The 19,102-nt window shown below is 38.8% G+C and overlaps 1 protein-coding gene across 4 annotated transcripts in view; it reads right to left on the reverse strand.

The window, feature by feature from the left end:
- The window catches only part of PPP4R4 (protein phosphatase 4 regulatory subunit 4), a 105,219-nt gene that overhangs the window by 59,683 nt on the left and 26,434 nt on the right, over window positions 1-19,102 (reverse strand). For 2 of the 4 annotated variants that reach the window (XR_004645436.1, XM_034768034.1), the window contains exon 3: window positions 8,966-9,068. The exons of 1 other annotated variant lie outside the window; for it this stretch is intronic. Coding sequence is in view for 1 of the 3 variants with exons in the window: in XM_034768034.1 (XP_034623925.1) it covers window positions 8,966-9,068 (103 nt within the window). In the remaining 2 variants the exon portion in view is untranslated. Of the gene's footprint in view, window positions 1-8,965; window positions 9,069-19,102 lie in introns of those variants that run through there. One more of the 4 variants, XM_034768035.1, reaches the window with a different exon arrangement.

Consider the following 19,102-nt stretch of genomic DNA (forward strand, 5'->3'; position numbering starts at 1 on the left):
AGCTCCAAAATGTAGAAAGCACTGCAGATTTCTTCAATTGGAACAGATGAAATTTCATCTCTAGTGAAATGTGATTTATGTCCCTTTGGAATAGATTTTCCTTGAAAGAATGCTGCAGTTTATCAACTTCGTATTTGTGTTAATATGGCATAACCTTTTAATTAGGAAAAGAAAGAAAGAAAGAAAGATATTCACAGAAGAATAGTAGAACAAAAGGACTGATTAGATTTGAACCCAAAGTCACTTTACAGTGTAAGCAACGGTTAAGAGCACCATCACTATCATTTCCTAACCTTGTGGAAACAATAAGAGAAGAATTTGTCAATAGCAACTGCAGCTTACAAAGTTGACAAGTTGGTGGATAGCAAATTAAAAAAATAGTTTCATAGATCATAAAATAATTTGTTTTGAAAATGGCTTTAGAATGGATCAGATAGCACAGGGAAAGGGCCTGGTGTGTAGGAGCCAGATAATATATAACTGAAGTAAGAAACAAAGACGTTCACAATTTTGAGAAGCCAGAGTATTGTAAGCTTGACAAGATTTGGGCTCTCTTTCCTTAGAAGGATGTAGACACTTATGTTAGGTGACCGACTGCAGCTCTAGATCAAAATTAATTGAATTTTATTCTGACACCGCAACATTTGGAAAAATAGCTCTTAATAAAGAAAATTCAGCAAATAAAGGCCTTCAAAAAACCTCATTCTGGTGGCACCGAGATCCACCAAACCATGGAGATCGAAAAGGAAAGGAGCTGTCAATGCCAAATACAAAGGAGTCATTAGGTGCACAGAACATACACTGAGGAATATATCTAAGCTGTCTATGAATCTGCATTTCAGTGATTACCAAGGTTCATGAGGAGGTGCATGCAGATATCCAGAGGGTGGGGGATCTACATAGGAGAACCATAACAAGACATCAGTGTTTTTCAACTGTAGAGAATGTACAAAAATTTCATATACATGATTTTATTTTAATTTCTGAACTATGTATATCATAGCTGATTTAACCAATAGAACACAATATTGATGCTCAAACTTGACCATACTTTCTCTGAGTTATATTAAAAGGGTCTGATAAATTTAATCTTGTTTATCCCAATATTAAAATCTGTATGGTAAAAGTTTTTTGTTTGATGGTTTATTTAGTTGTTGTTTTGTTCTGAATATTTAAAATGACAAATATAGAATTTCAATGGAAAATTTTTCCTACCTGTATAATTTCTGCAATTGCAGAGGCAAAATTACCAGGTTTGATTTACCAATTTCTGCCAACAAGTAGAGATAAAATTCTTAATCCAGACAGTCATAATGTCTTTCAATTACCTTTTCCTCAGTCTATTTTATCCACAGCATTGACAAAAGGAGCATTTGTTCTTACCTGTGAGTTCTGCGAATACAGTCAAACACCAAATGAGGAAGCTGAGTTTACTACCCAATTAGCTCAGGGTGATAAAAAGCTGCAGAAACACATAGCAATTACTATGTCTTTCACTTACAGTTGTAGATACAAATTTACAAAAGTGGGTGAACATCATTATTCCATCTCACATATGGGAAATAGAGGTGCAGAGAGATTAACAGACAATTCAATTCCCTTTGAAGTGAGACAACTCCCACTATTTTCAATGGGAATTAGATCAAGTGACAGCTATACAAAATTTCCAGTTACTGGTCAGTTCATCAGCACTAATATTTCTTCAACAGACATAAACAAAAATCAAACATAACAAAAGCCTGTCAATGCTAAAAAATATTTGCAATCAAAACCAATAAGAGCATTTATCAACCCACCCAGCAAAAGTAGGAAAATACAACTATCCCTGTGTTAGGGCTTGGCTAGATGGAGAGTTAGTGCATGGCAAGTTGGGGTGTAAATCTACAGCGCACTAATGTGCGGTCCACTAACTGGCTGCGTGGACCTTGCTACTGTGCGATAAAAATTTCCTAGTGTGCTTTGACCATCTCTTGTTTCAAACAGTAGTAGGTCAAAGCGCACTAGGGAACTTCCAGCATGCAGCCCATGGTCCACACAGCCACTTAGTGTGTGGCATGCTAATGCACTGTAAATTTACACCCCAGCTTGCCATGCACTAACTCTGACCTCCCACTTGGTAAGGCTACTCCCATTTTTTCGTGTACTGTGTATTTATACCTGCTACTGTAATTTCAGCTCCATGCATCCGATGAAGTGGGTTCTAGCCCACGAAAGCTTATGCCCAAATAAATTTGTTAGTCTCTAATGTGCCACAATGACGCCTCGTTGTTTTTTCTCCATCTAGACAAGCTCTTAATGAAAGTAAACAGATAGTAAAGCAACTGTTGGAGGAACTGCTTATACTAATGGCTATTGACATTAACAAAACTCACATGTATTTCACAGAGTTTAATAGGGTTTAAGGCCAGAAGGGACCATGAGATCATCTAGTGTTACCTCCGGTTTATCAAAGGCCATAACATTTCACCCAGTTACCTCTGCATTGAGCCCAATAACTTGTGTTTGACTAAAAGATATGATCCAGAAAGGCATCCAGTCTTGATCTGAAGAGGTCAAGGGATTGAGAATTCACCACTTTCTTTAACAGTTTCTTCTAATGGTTAATTACCCTCACTATTAATAATCTGAGCCTAATTTCAAATCTGAATATGTCTGGTTTTGGCTTCCAGTCATTGGTTCTTGTTATGCCTTTCTCTGCTAGATTAAAGAGCCCAGTATTTTCTCCCTGTGAAGGTATTTATACACTGTAACCAAGTCACTTCTCAAACCTCTTTTTGATAAATTGAACAGACTGAGTCCTTTAAGTCTCTCACTGTAAGGCATTTTCTCCAGCCCTTGAATCATTGTTGCGGCTCTTTTCTGACCCCTCTCCAAATTTTTAAACATACTTCTAAAAATGCGGACACCAGAACTGTATGCAGTGTTCTATTATCAATCTTACCAAATGCCATATACAGAGGTACAATCACTACTCCCCTTTGTACATCCAAAGACCACATTAGCCATTTTCACCACAGCACTGCATTGGGAGCTCACAATAATTGCTTATCCACTATGACCCCTACATTTATAAGAACAAAATCTCCTTTTTGCTATATATTGCCAGAAAGTAAGTATATAAAAGCAATAGAAGAAGTACCAGCAACCAACAGGCAGGCAACATTTAATGAACTTTTGTAGAAAATGGCCTTTATGGAAGTGAGAATCTCAACTTTAAAGTGTCACACAATTTAAGAAAAAAAAATAAATCTAAGTTGCTGATTTTTAGTGCACCTTCATTTCGAGAAGTCTCTCTCTACCAAGCATATCATAGGATCAAGAACATCTCAGATGTAATTGGATTCAATATTTTAAGCAGCAAATTCCAGAAATTCTTCAAGTCAGCAAGTTAGTTTAGAAAGGGGCCTGGAATGAGAGACTGGAAGTTTATGTGGCAGTTAAGTGGAAAAACTAGAGTTAAAGTTAATGAATTTTTAATAATTTTGCATCCTCAAGTCACTTTGTTTGTTTCTTTTCCCAAACCTATTTGCATATTTTTATAAAAAGGGTCTATTGAACTGGCCTTAACACCACCGAATCTGATAATGGAATTGACTCAGCTGTTTTTTAAACAATGTGTCAGTCCATTTTATTCCTCAGTTCTGAACACCTCTTGTTCTGTGGCCATTTGTTCAGATCAGAGAATAAGAGAAAAACAGTTCTTTTATAAAAGCCCAGGAAGACAAGACCAAGTTGAACTATGATGCTCAATATTATAAATGCATCTCTGCAATATGGAACCAAAGGCACTTCTCATGACAAGGGTGTACTGGAGCATGCATTTAAGTATTCTAGAGGATAATACCTGCCAAGTAATCACATTGCTGGATTGCATATACTACAGAGCAGGAGGCTTGCTGATATATTTGTTCTCGCACTTTTAATCTAACAGCTCGTAATGAACTAGATGGAATATGTGCATCACAGATTCAAAATGAAATAGCTTTAATTTCTAACAAATATTGTATTATCTCTCAAACAGCCTCTTATTTTAGTAGACTGGAAAAAAGAAGGCACACTATGAGGCTATTTCCTCGGGCAATTTGATAAAATATGAGAGAAGTAATTTGTTATGAGTACTGTCTTGCTCCCTGGTCTATGTTTTCCTGGAATACTTTTGTTAACACAGTAAGTATAAAATTGGTGGACTGAAAACCAGATAAAGCTGAAGGGAAGGCTATAAACATAGTATGTTGGTATAAATAGCTAATCTCTGCAAAAATAAAATAATGAGAGGAGTGAAATACAAAAAAAAAATTATTGTTGAAAAAAAGAAATGAAGGACCATTTTGCTAATATCCAGTTTTCTCTAGAGGGAAAAAATCCTATTTTGAACTGGCCAGATGTTCTAGAATAGAAACCAATTGTAAGAAGGCAGCCCTGTTTGGAGCATCCTTCTACAGTAGTCCACGGTATGACACGTGCACCTGCCTCAGTTTCTCCTACGTCCGGCCATAAAAAGAACAGTCTTTCCCAGTCTCCACTCAAAATCCCATCTTTGGGCATAATTTACTCAGATACACATACAATAATACATAGAACCCTCACAGTAAAAACCATTCTCCCAATTCCCATAGTAAAACATAGAAATGTACAGTGATTTTCCAAGCTCCTTGCTAGTGAGTTCACAGTACTGTTTCCAGTTTCCTTCTGCCCTTGTTCCAGGGTTCCACACCTCTAGGCCATCATCCTGAGAGTGACCAACCCCATGATTCTTCTGCCTAAATCACAGTCTATCAAATCAGCCCTTTTCCACCTCCCAGTACTGACTATTCAGCTTAGGAAGGTACTAAAACTAACCCTCTGCTGGTCTACTAGCCCTCAGCCCTTTTCAGCCTCCCATCACTGTCTCTCTGACTAAGGACGGTCAGCAGGCTAGTCCCTTTTGCTGACTCCTAGCTCTCAGCCTCCTAGCATTAGCTCTTCTAGCCCAGAACAGTCACCAAACTATCCTCCCTGCTCTCGACCTAGCCAATTCCTCCATCCTCCCAAGAAAGGCCTACAGAGATTTCCACTCTCTACAACCTGTCTCTCCCAAGAAGCTCTCACTTACCCCTTTCCTAGCTTCTCCAGTTTCTGCTCTCAGGCAGTCCTGACTCACCAAGTCTCTCTCTCACCGGATCTCCCCCCACTGGATCCAGGTGCCCTCTTTTAAACCCAGTTGGAGTGAGCTGTTGAAGCACAGGTGCACTGGCCCTGCTCCCTCTTAAAGGGACATCAACCCTTTTTAATACATCTTGTTGTACAGAAAAAACTATCATAAAAATATAAGAAAACCTGTGAGCCTCAGCCATGCAACTCTTCCTATATTACCCACCACCTTACCCCTGTCACTGAGAATATAAGGAAAAATTCAAGAAAGAAAATAGTTTGCAACTGTTACAATCATTTTTTTCACCTCATTTCTAAAGGTTTCTGGGATTGGATTGCTCAGAATGTTCTTAATGGAACATGAAACTTTTCATATTTATTGGAGGTCAGTGATTCAAATACAGCTCAGGTCAGTAATGAGCCAAACTTGTTTCCAACAGTCTGAAATAAGCGATATCAATCCATTTCTTAGAAAACAGTTGACCATATCATGAAGATCACCATCAAAATGACGCATATGTTGGCAGATTCAGCTAAAGACAAAGATTTCAAGGATATGAAGAAACTTCATTTCTACACGTGGTCCCCTTCAAACTATGGATGGATGAGTCATATTGTCAAAGAAACTGGCAGAAACTTAATTTCTAATCCTCAGGCACCCCATGGATATAGCACTTCAGTTTCCACGACTTTCAGTCTGGCACCTTACTCAAGCATTAAATTACACACATTGAAAAAGAGCTATTGCAATGATGTTGAAAATGAAGCAGTCCTCAAAATCACTAGTTATGCCACAAATTAGCTCTTCAGAACTAAATTTTCCAGCAGCAGTCTTTAAGTTAGCGTTGCATTTCTTTATGTCCAATACAGACATACCCACCCTACTAATTATAGACAAATTCAGATTCCTTTTTAGTGAGAGGCTGTACAATGGACCTAGACAAAGGTGACCTGTAGTCTAGTTTCTCTCACATTCTGTCAATGTTCTTCACTGGCTTAACCATTAGGTAAACACCAGAAACAGGTAAGGGAAGGATAGATCAACCTCTAGGTTCGTAACTGATCTTAAACATTTTTGAACCATCATGAACTGAAACAACACATTTTGTGATGTGAAAATTCTGGCTGAATCATCAGCTTTTTCCTCTTCTGATACATTCAGTTTTCTTAGAGTGGGATCCTTATCTTAACAGACATAGGAGTACAACTTATACTGGGATTTAGTCATAATAGACTCTTAGAAGGAGCTCTGAAATTCCCCTGTTAAAGAACAGATACTAAATACTGTGCATACTAACAGATTATTTAAGTTAAAAAAAATGTACCTGAGGAGAGACTGTTTAGGCCATGTTAAAACAGGTTCAAAACGTATGCAGTTTCAGACTGAGCAAGTTGACACTCCTCCAACCTTTATTTCAATGTAAGCAGAGTCAGAATGAGCTCTACCCTCACATCTGGTGGTGAATTGTGGTGAGTTGTGGAAAAGAACTTCAGGGGCTGATCTTGTTTGCATAGGCACACCCACCCCACCTAGCATGAGCCCACAGCAGCCCAAATGGTCACTTTGGCTGCTGAGGGATCCCCAGTTTCTCTGTTATTGGGGCAGGAAGAATAAAGTGTTGTTACCCTGATTATCTGAATCAAGGACAGTGGAACTGTTTTATGACAGAGGGACTCGCCATTAACTAAGTAGCACTTGCTAGACAAGGGATATGGGTTCCAAAACCCAGTGAATTGAGACAGGCTGGGGACATGCATTTGTACCTGATGGTATGGGCCCCTTTTGAGGGCCTGAAACACCAATTGCACCTCCTCCTCCTCCTCCTCCTCTCTCCACTGAGGAATATCAGAGCTTATTTTGATTCCATTAGGAGTCTAGTTACAGGCTGCAAAACCCCACGGAGAGGCAGGACAGTTGGCCTCGGACCACATAAGGTGCCCCTTATCACCCCCGTACCCCCCCAAGGCTGGGAGGTAAAACTCTGCAGATAAACTTTTGAACTCTGGCGCTGCCCTGACCAGGGACAGAGGCTTTTGGGCTGTTGGACTTTTGGGTTGCTGGACTTAAGACCCTGAGGGGAAAAGGACACTGCCAAACTTACTTGGGGGTGGGTCTTTTGCTCATGGTTTGTGTTATGAATCTTGTTTGTGGTGTTTCCCCAACATAATGCTGCATTGTTTCCCTCCTTTATTAAAAGGATTTTGCTACACTCAGACTCCTTGCTTGCAAGAGGGGAAGTATTGGCTCCTAGAGGCATCTGGGGGGTGGTATGTAATTCTCCCAGGTCACTGGGTGGGGGCTCGAGCTGGTTTTGCATTGTATTATTGAAACAGAATCCCTAGGTACTGAACCTGGCCCTTATTGCTGCCAACTCTTTCGGACAGAAGAGTTACACCAGCAAGAGCTTGAGAGAGCCTGAGATCTTTGAAAGAGCTGAGTCAGTAATATTGTTATCTCTTGCATTCTTTACAGGACTAAAACTATCAGCATTGCTGGTCTTAGGTTGTTGCAAGAACTTATTTATTGATAGCAATCAGTTCCCTTTGATCTGAGTATTTCCTTTGAGTCTTAGGCAGCAGTAGTCCAATTTAAGTATTACTTATCACAAAGTCTAAATAGCGATGAGCAGCCATTAGTTATTGTTGGACTTTAAAAATAAATAAATAAAGCAAATAATGCAGAAAAATGCAGCAACAAAAATAGATGGAAATATGTTTGAAGGAACAGCATTTAAGAGACCAGAGGCTAATCTGAAAGCTGTGACTATTAAAACAGATTTGTTCTTTGCTTTTTGTGAAACTGAATTAAAATTCTGGCTTACTCTACAATATGGCGGGAAGCGGCGCGGGCGAGTGATGTGCTGGCCGCAGCTTCTCGCCACCCCCATTTGCCCGGGACGGCGAACCGCGGCCAGTGGGGGCCGCGATCGGCCAAACCTGCCGCGTCAGCAGGTAAATAAACTGGCCCGGCCCGCCCGTGTGCCAAACGTTGCCGACCCCTGCTCTACAACTTCAGCTGAATGACAACACACTGAACCAACGAAACACCAGAAATATCCCATCATTCAAAATAAATTCTTAGGCCCTCTCTTGATGGACAAAAATGATGTGTTGTTTAATAGTGTTAGTTCAACTCGATTGAAAAAAGCGGCAAAATGCAGGCCAATGCATTTGAAGCTATAGCACCTGGCTGTGTTGTAGCCATACATGGCTACAAATGTGTTAGCCCACGTCTTAATGGGGCTTCTCAATCATGTTAAGTTAACTCAATTGAACTAACAAACACATTTTTGCCCATTAAGATATATCCATATTGGTTGACTACCATGCACATAGGGAATTCACCAAACAACTAATAATAGCTGATAAAACTTTTGTGGGCATTACATACACCATGGAAAACTAAACACAAAATATATAATTCTGGATGATAGCATAAAAACCTCAATGCTTCTCTCACAGAAGATGGAATGAGGCTGAGGAAATGATTCCTGCCAATTTGTACCATTAAGATTGATTGGCCAAAAATTTCTCCATAGGCTGGCAGAGAATGGTAAACTCTATAGTACTGAGATTTTTACAGAAGAATGCAGAACATTTTTCTGGAAAAAAAATATACTAATTGTGATAATTAACAATTAAAATACATGTTCCATGTATACAGTGAATTGGTGTGGAAGATCAATAAGGAACATCCCCTTCTAATTAATATTGATATGATAACAACATGATCTTCAAATCATACTTACAAAAGCAGTTGTTTCTCTTGTTGCCTTTATTGCAATATTTTATTAGGAAAAAAGGTATATTCATAACTTCACATTTAGTAACTTACTCTGATTTTTGGCAAAACCCTCCGAAGTGTCTCTGCAGGATTCTGTTGCATCAGGACTGGAAGATTTGCAACCACACTTGTTCCTTGGATGTCTTGACCAGAACTTACAAAAAACACACACATTTTAAGTATTATAGTACAAGCTGTCCTCAAGTCACAGATTTCGTAGTGAGGACAATGACTATTCATACAACAACTATTATATATAACTATAACTATATATATCTCCTGAAGAAGGTTTTTTTTAGTTTTAAGAAGATAGTTGAAGATAAGTCACACAAAAAATGAGCTGGATTAAATAAGCAACCATTTAGCAAATATAATGATCTCAATAAACTTTTTGTTTTGGCTTGAATTTACAGTTTTGTTTCTAAGTGGTACCAAAAGTTCCATAGAGTACTGAAGTTAAGAGTCAAACTATTCAGCTCTAACTGCTGTAATAAAAGATCTTCAAGAGTTCCACTAGAATTTCTAATTTCACCTATCAACATTTAACATTTTTTGAGGAACAAACATACATTAGTTGCTATATTCAGCTAGAGACAACTAACCCAATTTAACTCTATTCTGTTAAATAAATACCACAATGCCTTTAAAAAACAGATATCTACCTGATAAAAGTTTCTACAATAAACTGGAAACAAATGTAATTATTGTGGTTACATTCAATGGAGTCTAGAATGTCTGCATTGGAACACTGATGTTACAGGAAAGATTTTCTTTTTTCTGTGCATAGAAAACAGTATGGTGCATCAGTAGAAACATTCAAGAAGGTATTAGCTGATCATCAGAATTACTTTGTTAGTGCCCAGAAACTAGAATACATTTGTGATACTGGCAGACTAGTCAACCAGTGTCTGATCTATAACAGCTTAACAAGAGGCATTGCAATTGTAATCAAGACAATCCACTTATGTATGGTTATCAAAGAAATCTTAATTAGGCTAGCAATCCCCAACTCGTTCACTTTGTATTGATAAGGATCAAAAAATACTTGCTAAGTGTATTTGTCTGTGGTTTACCTATGTCCTGTCAGAAGAAACCAAATTAGCTTGTAGATGCTAATTCTTTTTCAAGTCTTGTAATACTATTATTACTATACTCAATTGTCTCTAGATCAAGAGGGATATTAACATTTAAGTGAAACTTTGGAAGTAATAATGTTATTGTCCTCATGTCTCTTTGAAACTTATGATTGTGAAACATCTGTAAACTATTTTAGTAGTTTATGGCTCTTGCAAAGGGCATTATCTTTGAATGGCCCATTGAATAAAGATCACAGATTATCAGCATATGCTTTTCTTCCCAGTCTACATGGTGAAGTTGCCTGTCAGCTTGCCAGCATGCTTCAGCTTCAGCTATAAAAAAAAAAAAAAAGGAACCTCGGGCCTCATCCTGAATCTCTAGTCTGCTGAACTTTGAACAGGGAAAGTTTAAGCTTTGGTCTGAGATCTTCCAAATATTTATTTTGAATACCCTGGAAAATAGTATGGAAAGACTTTAATACACTTTACATATAAGCTGCTTTTCAATTTTGACCCGTTGGAATAATTTCAAAGAAACTTTTGCAAGCCAACATATATAACATCACTGCTATATGAACACTGAAAATCACTTGTATGTATATGATTTCTTGGCCATTAATAACTCTCTTCTTTTCCTTTATTAATAATTTTTAGTTAGTTTACTAAGGATTGGCTGACAGTGTGATATTTGGGTAAGATTTTAAATTCATATTGACCTGAGGATAAGAGTCCAATACTTTGGGATAGGTATAAATTTAAGTATGGTGAACAGAGTTTTCAGAAACCCCACACTATATTAGACTTGGTTGTCTAGATGGGAGCCAAAGGCTGGAATGCCTGAAGGGGACTGTGTTTGGCTTCTTGTTAACCAGTATGGTACTCCAGATTTGTTACTGGCTTGGTGTATCTAATTATAGAATAAACCACCTGTTTGGGGGATTGCCTGCCCTATTCCTTGTAGTCTTCCCTGAGTGTGGCATTCTCAGTGTGGCTCATGCAGTCACCCAGACACATTTGTTGTAGTCTGGTTAGGACACATATTACCACAGATTAATTGGGTTTGGATCAGAACCTTCATACTAATCAAAATTTAATTTTGATATTGAGAGTTTTAAGGGTTAAAGACAGGGGTCGGCAACCTTTCAGAAGTGGTGTGCCGAGTCTTCATTTATTCCCTCTAATTTAAGGTTTCACATGCCAGTAATACATTTTAACATTTTTAGAAGGTCTCTTTCTATAAGTCTATAATATATAACTAAACTATTATTGTACGTAAAGTAAATAAGGTTTTTAAAATGTTTAAGAAGCTTCATTTAAAATTAAATTAAAATGCAGAGCCCCCCCGGACCGCTGGCCAGGACCAGGGCAGCGTGAGTGCCACTGAAAATCAGTTCGTGTGCCGCCTTCGGCAAGAGTGCCATAGGTTGCCTACCCCTAGTTAAAGATAACTTACAATGAGTGAGCCATGAACATATGAGAATCTTGATAGAAAAGCCCTTGAAGATTTGTGCTCACAAAGGGAGTTATCTTTTAAGAAGAAAGCCCCAGATCAAGAACTGAAAAATTTGCTCAGGGACAGTGACCAGAAAGCAGGGCCTCAGTCTTTACCTGCCCCAGATGCAGCTACAGCAGAAGCAGTCAGAATGCAAACAGTGAAAGACAAGCAGCATCTTGAGCATGAAAAAGAAATGATAGAACTTCAATTAAGGGAGAAGCAAAAGATTGCTGAGATGGAAAAGGAGGAGCATAGGAGGTGCATGTAACAGCGGGATGCACTACTGAGGAAAAGGCTCATCGCAGGTAAATGGATGCACCAGAGGCAATTCTGGATTTAAGTAAAACTCAGAAGAAATTTATTGTTACTCAACAGAGTGATATTTCATTAAAGTGGGCCAGGGTTAATGTGCAGAATAATGCCCCCAACTGAGGAAGAACGGGGGAGATCTTTTGTGAAAGAGGGAATATTATTTAGTAGGGCTGTCAAGCAATAAAAAAAATTAATCGTGATTAATCACGCAATTAATCACACTGTTAAACAATAGAATACCATTTATTTAAATATTTTTGATGTTTTCTACATTTTGAAATATATTGATTATATTACAACACAAAATACAAAGTGTACAGTGCTCACTTTATATTCTTACAGAGGCCCCCCGGATTACGCAAACCCGACTTACACGAATCCGCACTTACGGAAAAAGTTCCATAAGCTAGAAATAGGAGGGTTTTTTGGTTTTCTTTTTTTGTGTAATGGTTGGGTATATATTTCCGGCTTACGCAAAATTCAAGTTCCAGAATGGAATGCTTGCGTAAGTCGGGAAGCATCTGTATTTTTGATTAAATATTTGCACTGTAAAAATGATAAAAAGAAATAGTATTTTTCAATTCACCTAATACAAGTACTGTAGTGCAATCTCTTTATCATGAAAGATGAACTTACAAATGTAGAATTATGTACAAAAATAACTGCCTTCAAAAATAAAACAATGTAAAATTTTAGAGCCTGCAAAGTCCACTCAGTCCTACTTCTTGTTCAGCCAATTGCTCAGACAAACAAGTTTGTTTACATTTGCAGGAGATAATGCTGCCCGCTTCTTGTTTACAACATCAGCTGAAAGTGAGAACAGGCATTCTCATGACACTGTTGTAGCCGGCTTCACAAGATATTTACATGCCAGATGCGCTAAAAATTCATATGTCCCTTCATGCTTCAACCATCATTCCAGAGGACATGTGTCCATGCTGATGATGGGTTCTGCTCGATAACGATCCAAAGCAGTGCAGATTGATGCATGTTCATTTTCATTATCTGAGTCAGGTGCCACCAGCAGAAGGTTGTTTTTCTTTTTTGGTGGTTTGGGTTCTATAGTTTCCACATTGGAGTGTTGCTCTTTTAAGACTTCTGAAAGCATGCTTCACACCTCATCCCTCTCAGATTTTTGGAAGGCACTTCAGATTCTTAAACCTTGGGTCGAGTGCTGCTGCTATCTTTAGAAATCTCACATTGGTACCTTCTTTGCGGTTTGTCAAATCTGTAGCGAAAGTGTTCTTAAAATGAACAATATGTGCTGGGTCATCATCCAAGACTGCTATAACATGAAATTTATGGAAGAATGATGGTAAAACAGAGCAGGGAACATACAATTCTCCCTCAAGGAGTCCAGTCACAAATTTAATCAACGCATTATTTTTTTAAACGAGCGTTATCAGCATGGAAGCATGTCCTCTGGAATGGTGGCCACAGCATGAAGTGGTATATGAATGTTTAGCATATCTGGCATGTAAATACCTTGCACTGGTGGCTACAAATGTGCCATGCAAATGCCTGTTCTCACTTTCTGGTGACATTGTAAATAAGAAGAGGGCAGCATTATCTCCTGTAAATGTAAACAAATTTGTTTGTCTTAGTGATTGGCTGAACAAGAAGTAGGACTGAGTGGACTTGTAGGCTTCAGATTGTTTTGTTTTTGAGTGCAGTTATGTAACAAAAAAAAATCTACATTTGTAAATTGCACTTTTATGAAAAAGAGATTGCACTACAGCACTTGTATGAGGTGAACTGAAAAATACTATTTCTTTTGTTTATCATTTTTACAGTGCAAATATTTACCATCAAAATAATATATATTTTGATTTCAATTACAACACAGAATACAATATATATATGAAAATGTAGAAAAAAAGTCAAAATATTTAATACATTTCAGTTGCAATTAAAACTGTGATTAATTTTTTTATTCGCAATTAATTTTTTTGAGTTAACTGTGATTAATCAACAGCCCTATTATTTAGGGAAAAAGAGGCTTCCTGATGAAGTGTGTCAGCAAATAGTTATACCCTAAGGATATAGGAGAGATCTGCTCCAGTAGCCCATGACGGGCCATTTTGGAGGTCATTTGGGAACACAAAGAACATGTGACAGGTTGAAGCAAAACTCCTATAGGCCACTTATGTATGACTCAGTGAGGGCCTACTGTAGGAGCTGTGACTTGTGTCAGAAGTGCAAAGGATTTAAGGGACCTAGAAAAGTATCCTTGCAGCCTTTACCCATTAAAGGGGAGACATTTGCCAGAGTGTCTGCAGATATTGTTGGACCTCTCACTAAACCTCCCAGGAATGCAAAGAAATATATTCTTATGGTAGTAGATTTTGCTACTAGGTAACCTAAGGCGTAGCATTGTCTAACTTTGAAGCTGAGACCATGGCCACAGCTTTGTTCACTATCTTTAGCAAAGTAGGTTCTCTCAAAGAAATGTTAACAGACTATGGTAATAATTTTATATCTGTAGTTTTTCAGACGTTATGAGAGTTGTGTGGGGTAAAGCATTTGAAAGCTGCACTATACCGCCCTGAAACTAGTGGACTTGTAGAATGGTTCAATGGAACTCTAAAAGCCTGCTTGGAATGCATGTTTCCAGGCATGAGGGCAACTGGGATGTGTTGCTCCCATATTTATTGTTCACGTATAGTGTCCCCCAAGAATCCACAGGATTTGCTCCTTTTGATCTCTTGTATGGGGGCACGTCAGCGGACGCTTAGATTTGATCTGTGACTCTTGGGAGAGTAATACTGAGGAAACAGAAAAGTCTATGGAAGATTACAGCCCTACATTTTCTATGACTTTATGATTGGTTGGGGATGGAGATACATGTAGATCCAAAATTATTAAATAAAGTTGAGTTATAGCTGCAACAGTAATAATCTATAGGTGACCTCTTCTGTTAAAGATGATTATTTCGTAGTCTAACAAATTGCTTAAATTTCTTCTTCTGATTGGCAGAGACAGCAAGACCTGAAGCAATGATCACAGGGTTGAGGTCCAGCACATCCTAAATTCTAATCCCATCCCTAAAAAATACTTGCTGTGCGGTCTTAAATCCAGATCAATAAACTGAACAGTCATTGCTTTAACCTCTCCACTTCACTTTCCCCATCAGTAAAATGGGAAAAATAATACTTATCTATTTACCTCAGAAGACTGTGGTGTGAATTAATATGTACTGCACTTTGAATTTGTAAAACATTATACAATTGCTTTTATTATTGCAGAGCAGCATAAAGCTTGACTTGACTTGACTGCAGAAAAACCTGAGAGTCTCTGGATTAAGTTTAGAAGTGTGAGCAATAAGGGTGATGTCGTGGTGGGAGTCTGCTATAGACCACCAGACCCGGGGGATAGAACTTACTAGATCACAGGCCCTGGTTCTCATGGGAGACTTTAATCACCCTGAAATCTGCTGGGAGAGTAATACTGCGGTGCACAGACAATTGAGGAAGTTTTTGGAAAGTGTAGGGGACAATTTCCTGGTGCAAGTGCTGGAGGAACCAACTAGGGGCAGAGCTCTTCTTGACCTGCTGCTCACAAACAGGGAAGAATTAGTAGGGGAAGCAAAAGTGGATAGGAACCTGGGAGGCAGTGACCATGAGATGGTCGAGTTCAGGATCCTGACACAAGGAAGAAAGAAGAGCAGCAGAACACGGACCTTGGACTTCAGAAAAGCAGACTTTGACTCCATCGGGGAACTGATGGGCAGGATCCCCTGGGAGAATAACATGAGGGGGAAAGGAGTCCTGGAGAGCTAGCTGTGTTTTAAAGAATCCTTATTGAGGTTGCAGGAACTAACCATCCCAATGTGTAGAAAGAATACTAAATATGGCAGGCGACGAGCTTGGCTTAACAGTGAAATCCTTGCTGATCTTAAACACAAAAAAGAAGCTTACAAGAAGTGGAAGATTGGACAAATGACCAGGGAGGAGTATAAAAATATTGCTCAGGCATGCAGGAGTGAAATCAGGAAGGCCAAATCACACTTGGAGCTGCAGATAGCAAGAGGTGTTAAGAGTAACAAGAAGGGTTTCTTCAGGTATGTTAGGAACAAGAAGAAGGTCAAGGAAAGTGTGGACCCCTTACTGAATGAGGGAGGCAACCTAGTGACCGAGGATGTGGATAAAGCTCATGTACTCAATGCTTTTTTTGACTCTGTCTTCATGAACAAGGTCAGCTCCCAGACTACTGCATTGGGCAGCACAGCATGGGGTGGAGGTGACCAGCCCTCTGTGGAGAAAGAAGTCGTTCAGGACTATTTAGAAAAGCTGGACGAACACAAGTCCATGGGGCCAGATGTGCTGCATCCGAGGGTGCTAAAGGAGTTGGCGGATGTGATTGTAGAGCCATTGGCCATTAACTTTGAAAACTCATGGCGATCGGGGGAGGTCCTGGATGACTGGAAAAAGGCTAATGTAGTGCCCATCTTTAAAAAAGGGAACAAGGAGGATCTGGGGAACTACAGGCCAGTCAGCTTCACCTCAGTCCCTGGAAAAATCATGAAGCAGGTCCTCAAGGAATCAATTCTGAGCCACTTAGAGGAGAGGAAAGTGATCAGGAACAGTCAGCATGGATTCACCAAGGGCAAGTCATGCCTGACTAACCTAATTGCCTTCTATGAGGAGATAACTGACTTTGTGGATGAGGGGAAAGCAGTGGATGTGTTATTCCTTGACTTTAGCAAAGCTTTTGATACCGCCTCCCACAGTATTCTTGCTGGCAAGTTAAAGAAGTATGGCCTGGATGAATGGCTTATAAGGTGGATAGAAAGCTGGCTAGATCATCTGGCTCAACGGGTAGTGATCAATGGCTTCATGTCTAGTTGGCAGACGGGTATCAAGCGGAGTGCCCCAAGGGTCGGTCCTGGGGTCGGTTTTGTTCAGTATCTTCATTAATGATCTGGAGGATGGCGTGGACTGCACTCCCAGCAAGTTTGCAGATGACACTCAACTGAGAGGAGTGGTAGATATGCTGGAGGATAGGGATAGGATACAGAGGGACTTAGACAAATTAGAGGATTGGGCCAAAAGAAATCTGATGACGTTCAACAAGGACAAGTGCAGAGTCCTGCACTTAGGACAGAAGAATCCCATGCACTGCTACAGACTAGGGACCCGAATGGCTAGGAAGCAGTTCTGCAGAAACGGACCTAGGGGTTACCATGGACAAGAAGCTGGATATGAGTCAACAGTGTATCTTTTTTGCCAAGAAGGCTAACGGCATTTTGGTCTGTATAAGTAGGGGCATTGCCAGCAGATTGAGGGATGTGATCATTCCCCCCATTCGACATTGGTGAGGCCTCATCTGGAGTACTGTGTCCAGTTTTGGGCCCCTCACTACAGGAAGGATGTGAAAAAAGTGGAAAGTGTCCAGCGGAGGGCAACAAAAATGATTAGGCGGCTGGAGCACATGACTTATGAGGAGAGGCTGAGGGAACTGGGATTATTTAGTCTGCAGAAGAGAAGAATGAGGGGGGATTTGATAGCTGCTTTCAACTACCTGAAAGGGGGTTCCATAGAGGATGGATCTAGACTGTTCTTAACGGTAGCAGATGACAGAACAAGGAGTAATGGTCTGAAGTTGCAGTGGGGGAGGTTCAGGTTGGATATTAAGAAAAACATTTTCACTAGGAGGGTGGTGAAGTACTGGAATGGTTTACCTAGGGAGGTGGTGGAATCTCTTCTTTAGAGGTTTTTAAGGTCAGGCTTGACAAAGCCCTGGCTGGGATGATTTAGTTGGGGATTGGTCCTGCTTTGAGCAAGGGGTTGGACTAGATGATCTCCTGAGGTCCCTTCCATCCCTGATATTCTATGATTCTATGACTCCATCATATCACTTTCCTCTCACAGCAGCAGGTTTAAGAATGTTAATTGTAATTTAAAACTTTATTTTACAATATTCAGTTGTATATATTTTTCCATCTTCTGATCTTTCAGAATACCACATTGAAATACATACAAAGGACACTGAAATTCCACAACATAAGTATATACTAGAATATTAACTAAAATGTTATCAAATTAAAGGTTGACAATTAATCTTCAGAATAACAAACAGTTTTAGTGATATCTAGAAACTGTTTTGGAGCCAAATTAGTCTAAACGCTAATAGAAATAGTTTCACAAATAAGATATAGAAAAATAACATTCATGATAAAGATTTTGCATGTTGGCTATCCAACTCTTCTCCTTTTCTCATTCCCTATTTCTTTCTACCTTATCTCAAGAATGTAGGCTGTAATTTTACCAAGAATGCAACTATAGTTTACAATAACATCCAACTTGAGAAGTGCATCAACATTTTGGGTTTTTTTAAATACATCTATTAAAATAACTAGGCTACTTCCCTAACTGAAATTAGGATGGCATTCTTAAAAATATTATGACCCACTTGTATCGCTAATTATCATATCACTTTTAAATACATAATGCTCCAGTAGAAGGCAGGAGGTCTCATTAAGTGTCTTATCTGCACTAGTGTTCCCTGGTTTAAAAATGTTATTCACAAACACAGTTATGTTAGCCAGTTTCAACAGCTCATAGCTATATCCAAATCTTTTTTTTAAAACCATTCAAAATTAGGGTGAACTAGATTAGAGAACAGAAAATTTAAAAAGACAATTTAAGTACAATTTTACAAAGTTTCCAGAACATGTTTTTAAACCTCTATTTAAAACTGAATGAAAGGATGTTATTAACTCAGTTACCATGAATGAGTTTACATTAAATGATTAGTTATTTTGTGATGGACGTGGTTTGTTGCTTTGTTTTTCTTTTAAATCAAACATCAATATTTCATTATTTTATTTCAAGCAATAACACTAATGTGTCTAATGTTCATTATGTGCGTGTTAGTGATTTGTTTAATATTTCTTCGAAGGCTCACATGCTAATCACATTACTTGCACAATTCCAACGAAATCTTAGAGAAACAAAAGCATTACCTGGCTGAAGGACAGTGATTTGCTTTCTGAAATTCAGCAAAATGGAATTTAACAGTACATCTTAATCAACAGATACTATGACAAAATACAATCAGCTTTGTGAATAAGAAACTTAAAGAAAAGGAGTGCCTTCCCCTTTAAATGAGAACTACTCACAGTGAGTGGCTCACTGCCAATTCAGAATTTGGAGCTGGAGGCATTTCAACACCTCCACACAGCCTGTAATTTTCCAACTGTGGAAGATTTTTCTTATATTACTACTGAAGCAGTAGCATTGTGGATTCTTTTCTTTAGCTATTCAGGTCTCCAGAATTAAAGTGAATTATCTCTAAATGTTCAGA

This window comes from Trachemys scripta, chromosome 4, assembly GCF_013100865.1.
Source record: "Trachemys scripta elegans isolate TJP31775 chromosome 4, CAS_Tse_1.0, whole genome shotgun sequence".
NCBI classification, from domain to species: Eukaryota; Metazoa; Chordata; order Testudines; family Emydidae; genus Trachemys; species Trachemys scripta.